At 44.7% G+C, this 17,683-nt stretch overlaps 2 protein-coding genes and 1 long non-coding RNA gene across 4 annotated transcripts; 2 read left to right on the top strand and 1 right to left on the bottom strand.

Annotated features, from left to right (window-relative positions):
- The first annotated feature begins 4,053 nt into the window (after window positions 1-4,053).
- LOC109257073 (uncharacterized) lies at window positions 4,054-6,196 on the top strand. Its single transcript, XR_002075903.2, has 2 exons — window positions 4,054-5,052; window positions 6,107-6,196. It is a non-coding gene; the product is annotated as an uncharacterized LOC109257073 (long non-coding RNA).
- Window positions 6,197-6,499: 303 nt separating this feature from the next.
- On the bottom strand, window positions 6,500-10,392 carry MRPL9 (mitochondrial ribosomal protein L9). Of its 2 annotated transcripts, none has more exons than XM_019432992.2 (7): window positions 10,224-10,381; window positions 9,894-10,050; window positions 9,312-9,436; window positions 9,057-9,107; window positions 7,936-8,037; window positions 7,342-7,425; window positions 6,500-7,235 (listed from the first exon to the last, which is right to left on the bottom strand). In XM_019432992.2, the coding sequence occupies exons 1-7, from the start codon at window positions 10,338-10,340 to the stop codon at window positions 7,101-7,103; spliced, it is 771 nt and encodes a 256-aa protein (XP_019288537.1). In that variant the 5' UTR covers window positions 10,341-10,381; the 3' UTR covers window positions 6,500-7,100. The 2 variants fall into 2 exon arrangements, with proteins under 2 accessions (XP_019288537.1, XP_019288538.1); XM_019432993.2 differs by having other exon boundaries at window positions 7,146-7,258; window positions 10,224-10,392.
- A 3,187-nt stretch (window positions 10,393-13,579) lies between these two features.
- On the top strand, window positions 13,580-16,813 carry OAZ3 (ornithine decarboxylase antizyme 3; the record flags this gene model as incomplete). Its single annotated transcript, XM_019432994.2, is given in 6 exon segments — window positions 13,580-13,752; window positions 14,039-14,099; window positions 14,101-14,175; window positions 15,054-15,229; window positions 15,735-15,820; window positions 16,567-16,813. Coding segments are annotated over 6 exon segments (714 nt in total), but the record flags the coding sequence as incomplete, so codon positions are not given.
- Window positions 16,814-17,683: the final 870 nt, after the last annotated feature.

Genomic DNA, 17,683 nt, shown 5'->3' with positions numbered 1-17,683 from the left:
GCTCTAGCTTTGTTGAAAAGGTTGTCTTTCCTCCATTTTATTGTTTTGGTATCTTTGTCAAAAAAAAGAGTTGGGCACATTTGTGAGTCTGTTTCTGGGATCTGTATTCTGTTCCATTGATCTATGTGTTTATCTCTCCACCTACAGGGATACCCAGCATTGATTATTATAGCTATATAATAAATCTAAAATTTGGGTAGACTGATTTCTCACACTTTATTCTTCTTTTTCAAAATTCATTAAGTTATGCTAGTTCCTTTGCCTTCCACATAAACTTTAGGACAATCTTGTATATGTTTACAAAAAAAAATATTGGGATTTTGGTAGTAATTACATTAAACCTGCATATCAGTATAGGGAAGAAGTGACATCTTTACTATGTCAAGTCTTTTGATCCATGAACACAGTATGTCTCTCCATTTATTTAGATCTTTGATTTTTTCATCGACATCATGTAGTTTTTACCATATATATCTCGTATGTTTTGTTAGATTTATACCTATGTATTTTTGAACAATTTTAAAGTGTATTTTTAATTTTGGTGTCCACATGAGTGTGTGTGTGTGTGTGTGTGTGTGTGTGTGAATTTATTTTTTTTTTTTATTTTTTTTTTTCAATGTTTTTTATTTTATTTTTTGGGACAGAGACAGAGCATGAACGGGGGAGGGGCAGAGAGAGAGGGAGACACAGAATCGGAAACAGGCTCCAGGCTCCGAGCCATCAGCCCAGAGCCTGACGCGGGGCTCGAACTCACGGACCGCGAGATCGTGACCTGGCTGAAGTCGGATGCTTAACCGACTGCGCCACCCAGGCGCCCCGTGTGTGAATTTATTTTTAGGATTTTTTTGTAGATTCCTTTTTTGTAAGATTTTCTACATAGACAATCATGTCATCAGTAAATGGGGACAGTTTTCTTTTTTCATCTGTATGCTTTTTAGTTCCTTGTCTTGCCTTATTGCACTGTCTAGAACTACTAGCAGTATGTTGAAGAGGAGTGAGAACAGATATACTTGCCTTTTTCCTGATCTTAGGAGAAAAGTGCTCAGACTTTCACCATTAAGTATAATATTAACTGTAGACGTTTTGTAGGTGCTTTTGTCAAGTTGAAGAAGTTTCCCCATACTCCCATTTTTCTGAGAATATATATATTTTTAATCATGAATGGGTGTAGACTTTTACCAAATGATTCCTCTCCATCAATTGATGATCATGTAATTTTCTTCTTTGGAGGGTTACTGTGGTAGATTACACAGATTGACTTTTGAATATTGAGCCACATTTGCATCCCTGGAATAAACCCCAGTTGAGCATGGTATATAAATCTTACCACAATTTGATAAAATCTATGTGCTGATACTTTGTTAAGGAGTTTTGCAGTTATATTTATGAGAGATATTGACCTGTACTTTCTTTTGTACTATTGTTTTGTTTGTTTTCATGGTAATACTAGGAATTGGGAAATATTCCCTCCTATTTTGTGGAAGAAATCATACAAAGTTAGCGTTACTTCCTCTTTAAACATCTGGTAATTCTCCAGAGAAACCATCTGGACCTGAGAGCTTTTTTGGGGGACATGGGGGGGCGGATCTTTATGAATTAATTCTCCTTAATTGTTATAGGGCTATTCAAACAATCTGTTTCACCCTGGGTCAGTTGTGGTAGTTTGTGCTTTTCGAAGGATTTGGTCCATTTTGTCAAATTTATGCATGTAGAGTTTATAGTGTTCCCTTGTCATCTTTTGATATTTGTGAAGTTTCTAGTGATATGCTATGTTTCTTTCCTGATATTTGTAGTTTGTGTCTTTTTTTAGTCAGTCTTGCTAGTGGTTTGTCGATTTTATTGGTGTTTTTCAAAGAACTAGCTCTTTCACTGATTTTCTCTTTTTTTCTTTTATAAATTCCTTTGCTTTCTGTTCCTTTTCTTATTTTTTTTATTTCCTTGCTTATGCTTGTTTTGAGTTTACTTTGGTCTTCTTTTTCTAAGTTCTTGAGGTGGGACTTTAGATAAAATGTATGCATTTAGTGCTTTGATTTTTCCTCAGCACTGCTTTAGCTGTGTGCAACAATGTTTGGTATGTTTTCATTTTTATTCAGTTCAATGTATTTAAAATTTATTTCCCTTGAGAATTCCTTATTGACCCATGAATTATTTAGAAGTGCATTTAGCTTTGAAGTATTATAAGATTTTCCTCCTTTCTTTCTACTGTTGGTTTCTATCTTATGTCCATGGTCATCAGAGAACATGTTCTGTATGACTCCATTTTTAAATCAGTTGATATTTGTCTTATGGTCCAGGTTACGGTCTATCTTGGTATATGTTCTGCTGGAGCATAATAAAGGTCTATTCCGCTGCTGTTGGGTGGAGTGTTCTATAAATGTTGATTAGGCCCTGCTGTGTTGTCATTTCAGTATTGGCACCTATTGATTGTTTTTTTTTTCATTCAGTTTGAGATCTTCTTGGTTCTTGGTATGATGAGAGACCCCCTCCCCATATATAATGACTTTATTTATTTTAATGTTTATTTATATTTGAGAGAGAGAGCGCACAAGCAGGGAAGGGGCAGAGAGAAAGAGGGAGACACACAGTCCAAAGCAGGATCCAGGCTCTGAGCTGTCAGCACAGAGCCTAATGTGGGGCTCGAACCCACAAACTGTGATATCATGATCTGAGCCGAAGTAGGATGCCCAACCGACTGAGCCACCCAGGTGCCTCAAAACTGTATTTTTTTAAGTAATCTCTCTACACCCAACATGGGGTTTGAACTCACCACCCCAAGATCAAGAGTCGTGGGCTCTTCTGACAGCCAGGCAACCCATGATGACTTTTTATTGGAACCTAGATATTTTTGTGTTATGAGATTGAATCAAAATTGAAACTTCTGTTTTAACTTTGTGAACTGCTTTGGCATGGGAAGGGGAGGTGGGACTTCATGACCCTCCACCAGCTCTAATCTCTGGCTTTGAGATTCCCCCCTCTGCAGTGCTCCCTACAGCACAGTGCAGGAAACTATCTCTAGGTTCGTGGCCATTCTGAGTTAATTTTTGTATAAGGTGTTAGATGTAGGTTAAGTTTTATTTTGTGCCTATTGCTCTAGCGTTTGTTGAAAAGGCTGTCTTTCCTCCATTGAATTGTTTTGGTATCTTTGTCAAAAAAAAAAAAAAAAGAGTTGGGCACAACTCTCAGTAAACTGAGGCTATCATAGGGCTCATCTCATTTATTTCCCTTTTCTCATTTAATGAAGTTCTGTACTACTTGCTTTTCAATATCCATAAACATTTTTTATAATTTTGTCTGGTTTTTTAGTTGTTTATAATGGGAAGGTGATTTCTGTCAGTGTAAGAAGTCTTCCCGAACCAGTTTTTCAGCTGGAAACAACTGATGTAAGAGGCTAGGCCCCTAGAACAAAAGACCTTGAAACAGCATGACCCTCTTGCAGGTCCAGCATAATATGTCCTGGACCATATGGACATTCCACAGATCATCACATTACTTCATTCAAGGTAATAATTCCCCTGGTCCTATAAGGACTCACGACCTTTGCTTAATACATGCTGGAGAAAGAGGCACATTCAACCATTTGAGAAACTGTTGTATACAGGGTCTTATCTGATACTGATGTCCATGGATCTGAAGCATCATCATGGCCCCCTGGTAGAGTGGCAGTGTATGGGGATGGGGTGACAAATGTATTCCAGACTCAGGTCTAGCTCTCAGTGGTCCTACTGGGTTCATAGATCCACCCAGCGGTCATTTCACTGGTCCTTAATGGGTAACTGAGATGGATATATTTGATAGTTGGCAGAACTACACTAACCATGATAGGGTTAGAAAGGCCAACACGAAGCTCCTGAAGTTGCTGCTACCATCTCAGGCCAAGATAATAAAAACTATCACAGTAGTGGCCCTCTTGCAGATCTAAAGGATGCAGGGATGGTGGGCCCATTAAAACACTATTTAATTCACCAGTCTGGTCCCTGGTAAAATCAGAAAGTTCTTGGAGGATGACAGTGGATGACAGCCATCTCAATCAAGTCATTTGAATTGTATCTGTTGTGCTAAATGCTAAATGTGGTGTCTTTGCTAGAGATTAACACAGCTGCAGGTACATGATAAGCGGCCATTAATCTGAGCAATATAGTCTTTTCCATCTCTGTAAGAAAGGACCATAAAAAGTACTTTCACTACTGGGATGAGCAGGAATAGTCTTGCACCTGGACCATGTAAAACCTCCCACCCTGTCATAATATGTCCTGGACCATATGGACATTCCACAGATCACCATGTTACTTCATTGATGACATCATGCTAATTGTACAGGATGAGCAAGAAATGGCAAGTACACTAGAGGCCTTGATAGGATAAACATCCTTCAAGTAGTGGTACATAAAACTGCAAATACCCAGTAATGTTTTTAGAGGTCCAGTGGTCTGGACCATGCCAGGATGTTCCCTCCAAAGTAAAGGAGAAACTTTACTTCTCACATCTCACTCCCAAGAAGGGAATACAGTGCCTGACAAACCTCATTAGGGTCTACAGACAGCATATTCCACACTTGAGAATACTGTTCTGACACATGTATCAATTCTGATAATGGACAGATGCAGTCATGGCCTGCAAGGGCAATATGACCAGGTACCTTATCAGGTAACCTATTTGGACCAGAAGTACAAGTTGAGGGGGTGTGGGTAGGAATCTAGATGGGGAGTAGAGAAGGGAGATGAGTACCAGTGCAGACAGGGTAAGTTACAGCAGCAGGGGCTATGGTCTGTACCAGACCTTCCTCTGTTAACCAGTTTTCCCAGGAAAAGAGGCCCATCAAATCCTGAAGGGATCACTCTAGAACTCAAGAAACAATGGATCCGAACAGCACGAAAGGTGGACTATAGTGAAGACCTAGTGTGCTGCCCAGATTCCCCGCTTCAGGACTGAAGCACTCATTTCCCAAGCTGCTAAGAATGCGGATGGCGCTCTTCCGAGTCCCCTTGGGAGCTGCCTTTTCCCGAAGTCAGACACCTCACCCAAGGACATGGCCCCTTTTTAGCCAATGTGGGGGTACGTATGTGGCCACTTGCCTCAATAAGAGTACACATTTCCACACAGCCATCCTAGCTTGAGTGTGAGGGACTGATCGAGGTCTTTGTTGAGACCAGCTTAACCTCCTCCTCTACCAAATCCTGCTTCCTGGACTCCCCCACAGGTGTCGACCCAGTCTAAGATCCCTTCACCATAAACTTCCTGCACACAAATTTCCAATTCAGTCTGTTTCGCCAGGAACTTACACTATGACAAATATTTAAACACTTTTGACACGAGCTGTGTGGAATGTTGTGGTTGTTGCTCAGGCAATTTCAGAGATGTTCTGATGGGGACATGGTGGTGTGGAAAGATGTGTTAAATGAGCTTTTCACCAGTAACAGTAGGGATGATGGTCATTGAAATGGCAGATTTCAAACAACACCAGTCGTAAGTTTCAACACACCTTGAGTTATGGAGTCTGCAAGTGTGTGGCTGGCTAGTTTTCAGCGCAACTGATGATAGACTTCTATCAGTTGGGATGGACTCATAGTGGTAGGTGAGCTCAAACATTAGGTTACAAACTAGTCTCTCTGAGCTTCTGATAAAGACAGCAGAGTCATAAATTGTGTGACCTCACATTGTATTGGAGTGACTAGCACAATCCATTTGTCAACAGTTGGATCTTTTTTCCACTCGTAGACCTTGAACTTAGGCAGAATTATCTACTTCCCTTATCTCCTATCAAGATACCTGTTCCATAATTACCCAATGACTAGCCCTATATCTTAACCTTGCTCTGGAAACCAAGATGCCATCTTTTTCAAAATTTCAGGGTTACAGAAACAAAGTAAGTTCCCTTTTTAAGCTTTTTTCATTGCAGCTTCATTTTCTCCAACAATTACCCTTAGGCCTTATTTGGATCCCTTTAGAAAAGTAGAATCCATTGTGCTTATTCATATTTATAGCTTTATAAATATACCTAACAAAAATGACTTTTAAGACCTAAGACATATCAGCTTGTTAAGTAATTTGCCCATAGCACCCACGGGATATAGCCTATAAATGAATTTTATTTTCCCTTCCTTTTTAGCACCAAACCCCAGTAGCTTAAGAGTACAATCTACTTGGAAGTTCTGCCCCCAGTCTACTCATGCCCGGTAAACAGCATCTAAAAACACAATCTCTCTAGTCAATGGTTTTGTAATAGCACTGCATGGTGACAAACGGTAGCTATACAGCATAATGTATAGAATTATCCAATCACTACGCTGTACACCTGAGGATGTAACATGGTGTTGTCAACTATACATTAAAAAAAACTAAAAATTAAAAAGGTAAAATTTATCAAAACTTACGCACACACGTAAAGACCATACATGGTGCCATTTGCTTGAGAGAAATGTAAAGACATAAAGGTGCAGTACTAAATCATAACTGCATAAAATTAACTGTAAAGACTGTAATAAACTAAAAAATAAGTAAAAAGAACACAATCTCTTTATTTCCTCTTGAGATACAAATGTTCAGTTTGTATGAGAATGAGCCTAGTGATGGAGACAGTGACTAGCTCTTCCATTTGTTCCAGTGAATTTCAGGCTAAATAAGATCCGGACTGTTTCCATCTGTTAATATTCAGCTTATCAAATCTACAGCCTGGTACTCCCTGAGCAGGACTACCCCAGTAAGGCCAGATGTGGTAATAGTCCAAGACAGAGGTGGGAAATACGGAGGATTCAACGTGTACATGCAGTTTCGGCTGATGTCTCCATATGCTCTGTAAAATTCCACTATTTCGTCAGAGCTGGGAGTTGATCAGGGTGATGGCCCATCATTGCTCCACTGCTCCTGATTCGGCTCTTCTTTTTTGTTTATTCATTTTGGGGAGAGGGTGTGAGTGCGGGAGGGGCAGGGAGAGAGGAGGACAGAGGATCCAAAGCAGGCTCTGCACCGACAGCACAGAGCTCAATGTGGGGCTCGAACTCACCAACCGAGAGACCATGACCTGAGCTGAAGTCAGATGCTCAACTGACTGTGCCCTCCAGGGGCCCCTGATTCTGCTCGTCTGATTTTGAGGGAGAGTAGATTCAGAAAGTCTGGGAGCTGGTGGGGGTCATTCCCTTGGCAGCTTGTTGGGCTAACCAGTACTTGTATCTTTTGGTCTTGGGCCTCTCAAAGTTCACCACAGACATAGGTACCCTCACAGTGTCAAGTCCATTTACCTGTACACAAAACCAAAGGAATCCTCAGAGGTTAGTTGGGCAGATAAGAGCTAATACCAAGCTTTTTACCCAGCCAGAAAAAGGAGACAGGACGTGAAATACTCACCGTCACCTCACACCAGTACTTGCCCCACTGTGTAATGGGTTCTTCTGGTAACTTTAATGCATGTGGGGCAACCACAACACCAAGCTGCAAAAAAGTCAAAGCCAAAAGGAGCTCTGTTTATGTTGCTGCAACTCTAGGCAACCTCAAAAAAGGTTCTGGAATTTCCTGTACAGGAATGAATAAAACTGAGTTTACCCTGGCTGATACCATGTTTACCCGCCACAGATAGTGGCAGAGAAACTCAGTCCTGATTTCTCAGAAAGGGAGGAGGATCCACCAAAGAGAAACAGGGCTTGAGACCAAAATCACTTCCTCCACACAAGAGTAGAAACTCCACAGTGGGTCACATTTCCCAGGTTTTTCCTAGAGAGGAAATAAATGATACCACCATCTTTTCCTATCAGTCTTCAAATTTTGACCACCCTTACTCTTTAGTCATTTCCCTTTCTCAACCCTGAAACCAAGAACACTTTCCCTAACTCCAGCTGGACGATCACACCCTTTCCTAACGAAGGGATCGATCCTGGGCCTCCTTCCCAGGGGTAGCTTCTGCCCTCAGAGGGACAGTGGTGCTTGGTGCTTGGGAACACTCACATTTTTGAAGAAATGGCGGGCAACTATTTCAGGGTTTAGTTCCCATTTGACGTTGTTTTTCATCCCCACCTCCAGGTGACAGCTTTTGAGAAACGTCACTGTCTGATAGAAAATATAAACAGGGGCTAGGTTAGAGTTGGAATCAAAGGAGAAGAAACATGTTAGCAAGAGGCACAAGGTCTGAATTCAGGAAAGAGGCACAATGTCTGCCTCACAAGCATACAGGTGAGAAGATGAATAGGAAAGCGAATATTTCTACTGCTTCAAGGCTGATTCTGTACAAAGAAGGAGAACATCACCTATTCCTGGTTGTTCCTAAGCAAGGAGAAACAGGCCATGTCAAAGTTAGACTTATCAATGGGGACCACTGATACATCCCAGGATAGAATGGCTTTCGTAGACCATTTTAACCCAATACTTCTGGCCCTTCAGTCCCACCTCTATCCCATTAACAATTCCTTTCTGCTTATAGAATGAAATATAAATTCATCAGCCGAAGATTCAAAATGTTTTACAAATCTCACCCCAACTCCCTTTACATTATCCTGTATTGAGTATTATCCTCATGTATGTATGTATGTATCCTATATTAAGTATTATCCTGTATGAGTCCTCTGTTTTTGCTAGACTGGTCTACCTTTTATGTTAAAGCGTGCTTTAATTATCTACGTACATTTTTTCTCCCTTAAGAATACCTTTCCCACCCTCCTGGCCTATCCAAAGCCTACTAATCCCACAAGGGCCAATCTAATCCCATCTGAAGAAAAGCCCTCTCCATCACTCTAATCCTTTTTGGTCCATGTCATTCTTCTAATCTACTGCATTGAAGTTACTGATCACTTTCTCATGTGTCTTATGTTTTTTGTGACTTGTCCATCTATGGAGGCAGAGCCCTCATCTCACACTTTTCCATGGGTCCCCTACTACCTGGGTTGGGGCTTTACTCAATAAGCTAGGGCACTTCACCCAACAAGTCAGGATCTCCCAGGAGTTCTCAAAACCAGTTTTGGCAGCCAAGCATTTCCCCTTTCTCCTACACGTGTGTCTGCAATCAGGATACTTCAAGGAAATCAAGGAACCTCTCAGGAAAAGGCTGGTAACTCCTCCATGTTTTTACTCACCATCTCACCTGCCCTGGTCTGGATCCTCTCTAATTTTCCTTCTTGTCTCAGCTAGAAAAAGAAAGTTAAAGGTGAAAAAAATGAAAAGAAAAATGAGTCCATGATAAATATCAAACTCTTATTATGCTGGACATAGGCTGGGTTTCTGGATTCCTATTCTTCTAATCCCTATTTCGTTTTTAAGTTAAATATCAAAGGGAAGGAAGTTGCTAGAAGAAATCTTAAGGTTTTATTCTTCCAAGTCCCTCTGCTCACCAATTTCTCCTCTTCAAAGAGTTTCTTGTTTTCAGGGGATGCATATACAGCCAGACCTTGAGGCAACAGTCGATTCCGGCCCAAAGGTTTCTTCACTGAGACCAGGTCACCCCGGACTCCAAGTCCTGCCAAGGAGAACAGACACTGGATCAGATGACCTCCTAAAGAGGCGATGATCAAAGACGCACCTCTTATTCTCTCACAGTACTTATTCCTCCTAGAAAAAATATTAATACTCACTAAGAACAACACTTAAGGGACTTCTAATTAGTTTTTTTACGGCCTGATTTAGAAGTTTCACATTCCCTGTACAAAGTGAGAGTTGTCCCATCACAGGGTTTCAGTCATTGTAGCACATGCTGTTGGGCCTCCTTTCCCCTCTACACAGTTGCCCCATTCGCGTTCCTTTTTCTATGCAGGAGGCCAATGGCACAATCACAGTACTTTTTATGGCTTCCTCTCCTCAAATACAGAGCAGATCATTTCTACAAACGGCGAGAAATAGCTAAGCGGGGAGGGCAGGAAAGAGCTGACGCCAAACGGGGCCAGCCTGAGGTAGGAGATACCTTTGCCGGGCCTTACCTACCACCGACTGGGTGAGGATGAGCTCCAGGTTGCCTTTGGGCCCGTGTTTCGTGTCCTCTACCAGCTTGTAAACGCGGTGTCGCCGGTGCAGGCGCGGCTTCCGGCCGTCTCCAGCCAACGGTACCTTCCACCAGCGCTCCACGATGACCGTGCCCTGGCAGTCGGGGAGCGGGGGTGAGCGAGTCTCCCGGGGAAACTCCTGGCGCCCTCAGGCGCCGGCACAATGTGAACCCGCCACCCTCAGGCCGGAACCCCTCGGAAGCAATACTCGGGCGTAAAGAGCCCCGCCGGAGGCGAGGACCGCCACGGCTCAGAGCTGGGCCTCACCCGACTGTGAGAGAGGCTGAAGCCGCGCTCCGGGCCGGGGGCGGCCCCCGCGAGCGGCAGCCGCAGCAGCTCCCGGACGGCTCCTCGCAGCAGCACCCACGCCCCAGCCGCCGCCATGTTCCCGGCGCCGAGGGAGAGCGGAGGAGGCCCCCGGCGCCGGCGCAGGAAAGGCCCCAGCGGCTGCCCGCGGCGCGCCTGAGCCGCCGCTGCTCCCGCAGGCGAAGCCGAGGGGCAGGCCCGGCCCGGGTCTGACCGGCCTCCCAGCCAGGGTCTGGGTCGACGCTCCGTGCTTCAGCGCTGCCTCATCCCCTCTTCCCTGTTTCTTCTCGGGGCAGGGACGCCCGTAGTTATTGGCAGATCATGGAGGGAGCTGGAAAAGGCACCGTGTCCCTCTTGGCTTCGCTTTAAAATGGGGGCTTCGGTTTAGCTGCAGTAGCTCTGAGGGTTCCAGCTCTGGCATTCTGTGATAACCGGATGCTGAGGGAAGAGGGACGCTGCTTTCCCTTTTCCTTACTGCAGATCTGCCTAAAAGTGGGGGAGGGATGGAATCCTCTGGAAAACTATGGCAGCCCCGGGAGGAGGCTAACCCTTAATCTTTACACCTGCGGTATTTAAGCTCGTGTTTAAAGCAGAATTCAAAATCACAAGGGAGATGAGCCACAGAAAAAGGAAACTGTGGTAGAGTCTGGACCGTTCGAGGGTCTCAAGCCCTCGAGAGAAGACCATCTAGATGGGATGAGCAGGGTCTGTTTTGGCAGCGGAGATTGTGTAAGGGCGCTCTCAGCATCGTGTTGTTTTACTTGTTTGACCGGTAAACGTTGTCCCTCCTCCTAATTGCGCTTTCCTCGCTTAGCTTCCAGGACACCAGTTTTGTTTTTGTTTTCTTCCTACTTCACCAGTTTTCACAGTCTCCTTGCCTGGTTTCTCCTTTTCTCCAAACTTCTTAGGGTGCTGCCTAGGACAGTCTTTGGATCTTTACTCTTCTCAGTATACACCCCCGCTTTGATCTCCTTCAGTCTTGATGACTTCCAAAGTTCTCCATCCTAGACTTCTCCTAACTTCGCCCAACTCGAATAGCCTGCTGTTTACTCCTCTTCTTTTTTATTTTTTTTTTAATTTTTTTTTAACGTTTATTTATTTTTGAGACAGAGAGAGACAGAGCATGAACGGGGGAGGGTCACAGAGAGAGGGAGACACAGAATCTGAAACAGGCTCCAGGCTCGGAGCTGTCAGCACAGAGCCAACCCGGGGCTCGAACCCACCGACCGTGAGATCATGACCTGAGTCGAAGTCAGACGCTTAACGGACTGAGCCACCCAGGCGCCCCTGCTTACTCCTCTTCTTGTGTGTCTAGTGGACACTTCAAAGTTAATATGCTCTAAGCTAAACCTGTCTCTAGAGCCTGCTTCAAACTGTCTCACCTTGCAACCTTACCCATCTCAGTTGATGGAAACTTCTTTCAGTTCTTGGACTCAACTTCTTTCTCTCATGCTCCAGGAAATCCTGGGGTTCTATCTTTAAACAATTTCCAGAATCCAACCACTTTGCACCACCTTCAGTGCTTCAGCCTGGAATAAGACACCATCTTTCTCCTGGATCACTGTAGTAGTCTCTTGGCAAATCTCCTTTAATGCTCCCCAGTTTATTTACAACACAACAGTCAGGATCTTTTAAAAAACATAGATAATGGGGCGCCTGGGTGGCGCAGTCGGTTAAGCGTCCGACTTCAGCCAGGTCACGATCTCGCGGTCTGTGAGTTCGAGCCCCGCGTCGGGCTCTGGGCTGATGGCTCGGAGCCTGGAGCCTGTTTCCGATTCTGTGTCTCCCTCTCTCTCTGCCCCTCCCCCGTTCATGCTCTGTCTCTCTCTGTCCCAAAAATAAATAAAAAACGTTGAAAAAAAAATTAAAAAAAAAAAAACAAAAAACATAGATAAGATCATATCACTCCTCTACTCAAAACTTCACAGTGACTTTCCTCACACTGTAGTCTACAAGGCTCTCCCAAATCTGGCCCATTAGCTCTCTGACCTCACCTTCTGCTTTCCTCAGAACTTACACCGCAGCCTCCCTGCTGTTTCTTGAAAACACCGGGCACTCTCTTCAGGGCTTTTACATCCACTGTTTCCTAGGCACAGAATCCTCTTATCCCCAGATGCTGGCTTGGCTGACTCCCTCACTTCCTTTAAGTCTTCGATTAAATGCCATCTTTTCAATGAGGCCTACTTGGATCACTGTATTTGTTTCCCCAGCCTGCCCCACCCCCTTCACCTCCTGACCTTCCTTTATCCTGCTCTTTTCTCCATAGCAGTTCTCATTGAACATCCTAAGTTTTCTTACAATGTTTACTGTTTTCTTTTGTCTTCTCACTGTTAGAAGCTAAGTTCCATTACGCAGGGATCTTCGTTTATTGGTGGATCTCGGCACCTAGAATTCTGCCTGGCTTTCAGTAGGCCTTCAATAAATATTTGTTGAATGAAATGAGTGAATGAATATGCAGAGGTCTCAAACTGGTGGCCCCAGAATCAAATTTTGCTCACAATGTTGATTTTTTTAATCAACAGCTTTTATTTTTTAATAACCACCCCTTTAAAAAATTTGGAGGAATTTAGCACAAAAATCTATCTTTCCATTTTATGTTGAAAAATCATATCATCTGGAAGCACTGAGTCTGCATTTCTGCAACTGGATGAAACTGAGTTGTCAGCTTATTTTAGTTTATGAGCTTTCCATTTTGCTACAGCCCCACCCAGCAGCTCCATTAATTTCCATTAGCTGTCTTGGCTCCTAAAGGCATTTATAGTTTGCAATTTCTACCCTCCAGCGCAATGAGAAAGTTCAACAATGTGTAGCACCCCTGGATTATTAAAGGTAGGGATGACAATAAAAATATTGAGTTGATAGGAACTGAGAACCAATGAATCAAGTCAGGCATTGGATCAGGGCTTTGGAAACCTACAGTGTCAGACACCAACCATTTAGTTGCTGAAGTGGGATGTGTGTGGTGTGTGTTACATGAGTGTGCGCACATGCACGCGTGCTGCTGGAATAAGGGGCCAGGTTGAGGGCACTCAACAAGTGTTCAGGCAGGGCTATTCACCAATCAGTACAGAAGCTAAAGTACTGGTACAATTAAAAAAAAAAAAATCACTGGTGCAGCCATGAAGTACATACTAGGTGAGTAGGAGGCTTAGTTAAGGGGGTTGGGTGGGGTGGAGGAGCAGCAGAGTGGAGTCTTGAAGTGACATAGGGCTGACCCTTTGCCCATGTCATAGTGCCCACCGGGTCACAATGACACCAGGCTGCCTGAACCCCTGCCACTCATCTCTGAACCTCACTTTGCCGCAGGGAGGCACTGAACTGAGAAACTGCCTTGTAACAGGTTGCGCCCCTCTATCTTCTCCCTTTCTTATATCAAGAGGGGAAAAACACGGAACTACCTCTACCCGATCTGGTCACCATACGCCTATTACCTTTACTGTTACAAATACCGGATCACCCTCCGGGAGAAGATGCTGCCTTGTTATAAAAGGTACTTGTTTTCCTCTCTACTTGTAGTTGTTTACATAAACTGTCAGGAAAAATAAGAGAATTTGAAGGAACTTCCCAAGTGGCAAGAGATAATAATAGCAAAATAGGATGGAAGGCTGGCATGGAACTTAAAATTTTCCCACCTGGCTGGCCTGGGAGAATGGAAGCAGATAGGCTCATCCACAAAAGATAGTGCCAGAGCCTGGTCCTATGTACCTGGAAGTTATGAACCCCTCCCCTTCTCAGATGCAGAGGTAAACTAATTTGGGCCCCCTTTTCCTAACCAGCATCATATATAAGGAACGGGAGGACTTGACACTCCGGCCCCGTTCCTGCCTTCAGTGCTCCTGAGTCCCCAGCAGGCCTCCAGGGGGTCAGAAGCACTGAGCAGGGTGACCACGACCAGCTTAAAGAATTATACTCGGTAAGTGGACTGCACACTGATGCTGTGCGGGGGCGGCCCCTGGCTTGCTGTGATGACACCTTAGGGAGAAGGGGCATAATTAGCTAACTGGAGAACAAATTTTAGATCTCGAGGCTCACGCAGAACAGCTACTTACTTGCTTTGGAAACAAGGATTCTGGCCCAGAGATATTAAGTCAAGATCACAGAGCTGGTGGTGAGAAGCAGGATGGGGAAAGATGAGGTTGGAACAAAGAGCAGAACGAATTAAGAGTTCTGGGACGGAAACTTGTTTAGATGCCAAGAGAGGACTAGAACCTAGAACTCCTCGACTTGGCCCTGTACCATACTACAATAACATGCCTGTGGGTGACCTCTGCATTTTAACTGAGAAATCCGAGAATTCAGAGAAAACTCCCATGATGTAAAAAAAGTGGAAGAGCACGGTCAGTGAGTCCGTAAACAGATGACACGGCATTGTTTAAAGAATAAGCTCCCTAGGGGTGCCTGGCTGGCTCAGTTGGTGGAACATGCGACTCTTGATCTCGGGGTTGTGAGTTCGAGCCCCATGTTGGGTGTGATTAAAAATCTTAAAAAACAAAAAACAAAAAACAAAAAACAAAGCTCTGTGATGTAAATATGTTTCTGAAGTGTTGGTGCACCCCTCGGGTGAGGTTAACAGGCAGTGATACTGCAACTGCATTGACTGGTTTCCAGATTGGTATCAAGGAAAACTCCACAATAGAGAATTAGGTCCTAGGACTAAGGGACAGAGTGAGGATTTGGCTCCAATTCGGTCAGCCCCAAATTTGCTTCCTCAGACACAGCCAAATTGGCCTGAGATCTGACCTGAGGACTAGATGAGAACAGGAGACTGTGTTACTCTTGTTCCCTTTCCAGGCTGGGAACCTGACGGTGCTGGCTACTGACCCCCTGCTTCACCAGGATCCAGTACAGTTAGACTTCCACTTCCGCCGCACCCCCCAGACCTCTACCCATTGGCACGGCCTTCTCAGTGATCATCGACTCTTCCTGGATATCCCATATCAGGCCTTGGATCAAGGCAACTGGGAAAGGTGACTGAGCCCTGATAGGAAAGTGGGGTGGGTGAGCGGGGAAGAGGCAGGAGGGTCCCTTCTTTCATCATGTCATAATCAGGTGGTGGGTGTGCTAACCCATGAGGGTGGATTCAGGAGCTAGACACTTTCACACCACCGAACTGGCATGCAGGCAAGCCCATGAGCTGAGCCAGGATCTGGGCTTCAAGGGAGAAGAGCCCCCCGGGAGATTGATGGACCCCGATTCAGAAACACAGAAGTGAGGATCAACAACAGGATGTGTCTTCGGACTGTCTTTCTAGAGTGGCTCCTTCTCCCCAGGCCCCTCTAGGATATGGAGGTCAGTCCTGTTGTAATCCCTGGGCTTCGGAGAAACATTTACCAACACCAGCTTATCAACTTTCATTTCCTGGCTTGGGTCAGGAAAAAATTAAGCCATGAGGTTTCTTCTACTCAAGTAGGTGTTTGGATTTTGAATTCACTAAATATTTCACCAACTAGGATTCCTCTTTCTGGCCCCTAGTTTGACTGCAACACTGGAGTATGTGGAGGAGAAGACCAGCGTGGACTTGGTGTTTGTAAGCTTCCAAAATAACCGGAATGACAGAGGTAGGGATTGGCAGTCCTTTCTGGCCCATGGTGCTGAAGCAGCTGACAGCAACTTTTCCTTTGTAGGAGACCCTCTTCCCCAACTTTTTAAAAAAGATCACACTCATACACATTTCAGGGATTTAACCACCATCATCCCCACCCCTGTTCCAAGGAAATGAAGGCAACTAGCACTCTGTTAGATTACACTTGGATTGTGAGGAAAGCCTCGAAGGTAGATTTCAGAAGCCAGACGGAGGAAGCACTGGTGACATTAACAGAACTATTCAAGGCATGTAGCTGGTAGGACAGAAAGGACCTCAAATGTATTAAGCACCTACAGTGTGAAAGTGTTGGGTATAGGGCCAGGAAGACAGGAATGGGTTTATCCGGATGCTTGGAGCACACGTTCCAGAAACTACGACCTCCTCCCTCCTCCTCCCCCGCTTCTATGGGACAGAAGATGGTCAAGAGCTTAGTACACCATCATTGTTAGGCATTTCATGATCATCATCTTATTTAATCAAATTCTGAGGAAGATCACCATGTTATAAATGGGAAAACTAAAGCTCCGAAAAGGTAACTTGTACAGTGTCACAAAGCTTAGCAAGCCTTAGAGCCAGGGGTGGAGTGTAGGTTTGTTAGTTCAAAGCAGACCACCCTAATGCTTGCACTACATGGCTTCCCTTCAGCCACTCCCTAAAGAAGCCAAATCCAGGGAAACAGTTGTATAGAGCCTCAAAAAATGTTCTAATTTTTTTTCACAGGTGCCCTGCTACGGGCCTTCAGCTATATGGGCTTTGAAGTGGTCAGACCAGATCACCCTGTCCTCCCTCCCTGGGACAATGTCATCTTTATGGTATATCCCCTTGAAAGGGAACTTGGCCACCTGCCCAGTGAGCCTCCCTGAACATGCCTATTCCTGTTGAGGGGCTGGGAGCCTTGACCACTGCGAACCAGGATGTGATTCAGGACACCTTTCATTCTAGAAATAAAGGGTAGTGCAATCCTCAAGTGTTCACTATTTCTTGGGGGTGTGGGGGAAGGCAGGGTTGGCTGTAGTGGAACATTAGCCTTACAGAACTGAATTCACTATAGAATAAACGTTTGATGGAAAAGTCAGGGAAGAGAGCCAAGGATTTTAGATTCCTTTGCTTTCCCCTCTACTCCAAAATCCATTTACTTATTCTAACCAGTAACTGTGTACTTGCCAAGAGCAAAAGCCAGGGACTAGGGAATTCAGAAAGACAAGCCTTGTTGGGAGTTTTTCCTTCACATATATCAGATTGGATTAGAGACAAGTATGAATTCCTTCTCTTTGGATGTGGAGAAAATCCAAGAAGGTAGCTGGACCCCACAGCTTTGGCTCAAGGGGAGGATTTCAAAAGACAAAATAAATATGGAATGGAAGAGGGTGTTCCAGACAAGGACAGGGTGTGTTGGAGCCCATCCAACTGGGACATGAACTGATGAGACATAAAGGCCACATAAATGGAACAGACTTGTACTCACGGGAAGAAGCCACGGCTAAGAATGAGGCACTGCTTGTTTTCCTCAGCAAGAAGTCCTACCAATGAATTACATCAGGGTCCCCTTTAAGAGTGAAGGCCAAGGGGCCGAGGAGCCTGGTGACTGACTAGTGGGCCTCGTGACCCTGTTGTGGAGCAGTTGCCAACCCCAGGGCTGAGCCTGCTTTGGGGGGGAGGGGGGGACCGCGGTAGTTCACTGCAGCCAAGGTCCGAAACCTTGTCAAATCAATGGCAGCCCTCCAAGGATTCTTCCAAGATCCCACAAACTCATCAGAGATGCTCCCTCACTGGAGCCTTTCTCTAACACACGGTACTGAGAGTTTTCTGAGAAAATAAATTTTGAAAATTTTGGCTA

This window comes from Panthera pardus, unplaced genomic scaffold, assembly GCF_024362965.1.
Source record: "Panthera pardus isolate Hobbes unplaced genomic scaffold, ASM2436296v1 HiC_scaffold_11, whole genome shotgun sequence".
Lineage (NCBI taxonomy): Eukaryota > Metazoa > Chordata > Mammalia > Carnivora > Felidae > Panthera > Panthera pardus.
This window is presented reverse-complemented; position numbering and strand designations above follow the sequence as displayed.

Bases quoted from the DNA above. Each gene is read 5' to 3' on its own strand.
- MRPL9 (XM_019432992.2), bottom strand. From the start codon at position 10,340: ATGGCGGCGGCTGGGGCGTGGGTGCTGCTGCGAGGAGCCGTCCGGGAG. The intron at 10,051-10,223 runs GTGAGGCCCAGC...CCCGACTGCCAG, and splicing joins TCAGCCTCTCTCACAGTCGG to GGCACGGTCATCGTGGAGCG. The intron at 7,426-7,935 runs GTGAGTGTTCCC...ACTTTTTTGCAG, and splicing joins CCCGCCATTTCTTCAAAAAT to CTTGGTGTTGTGGTTGCCCC.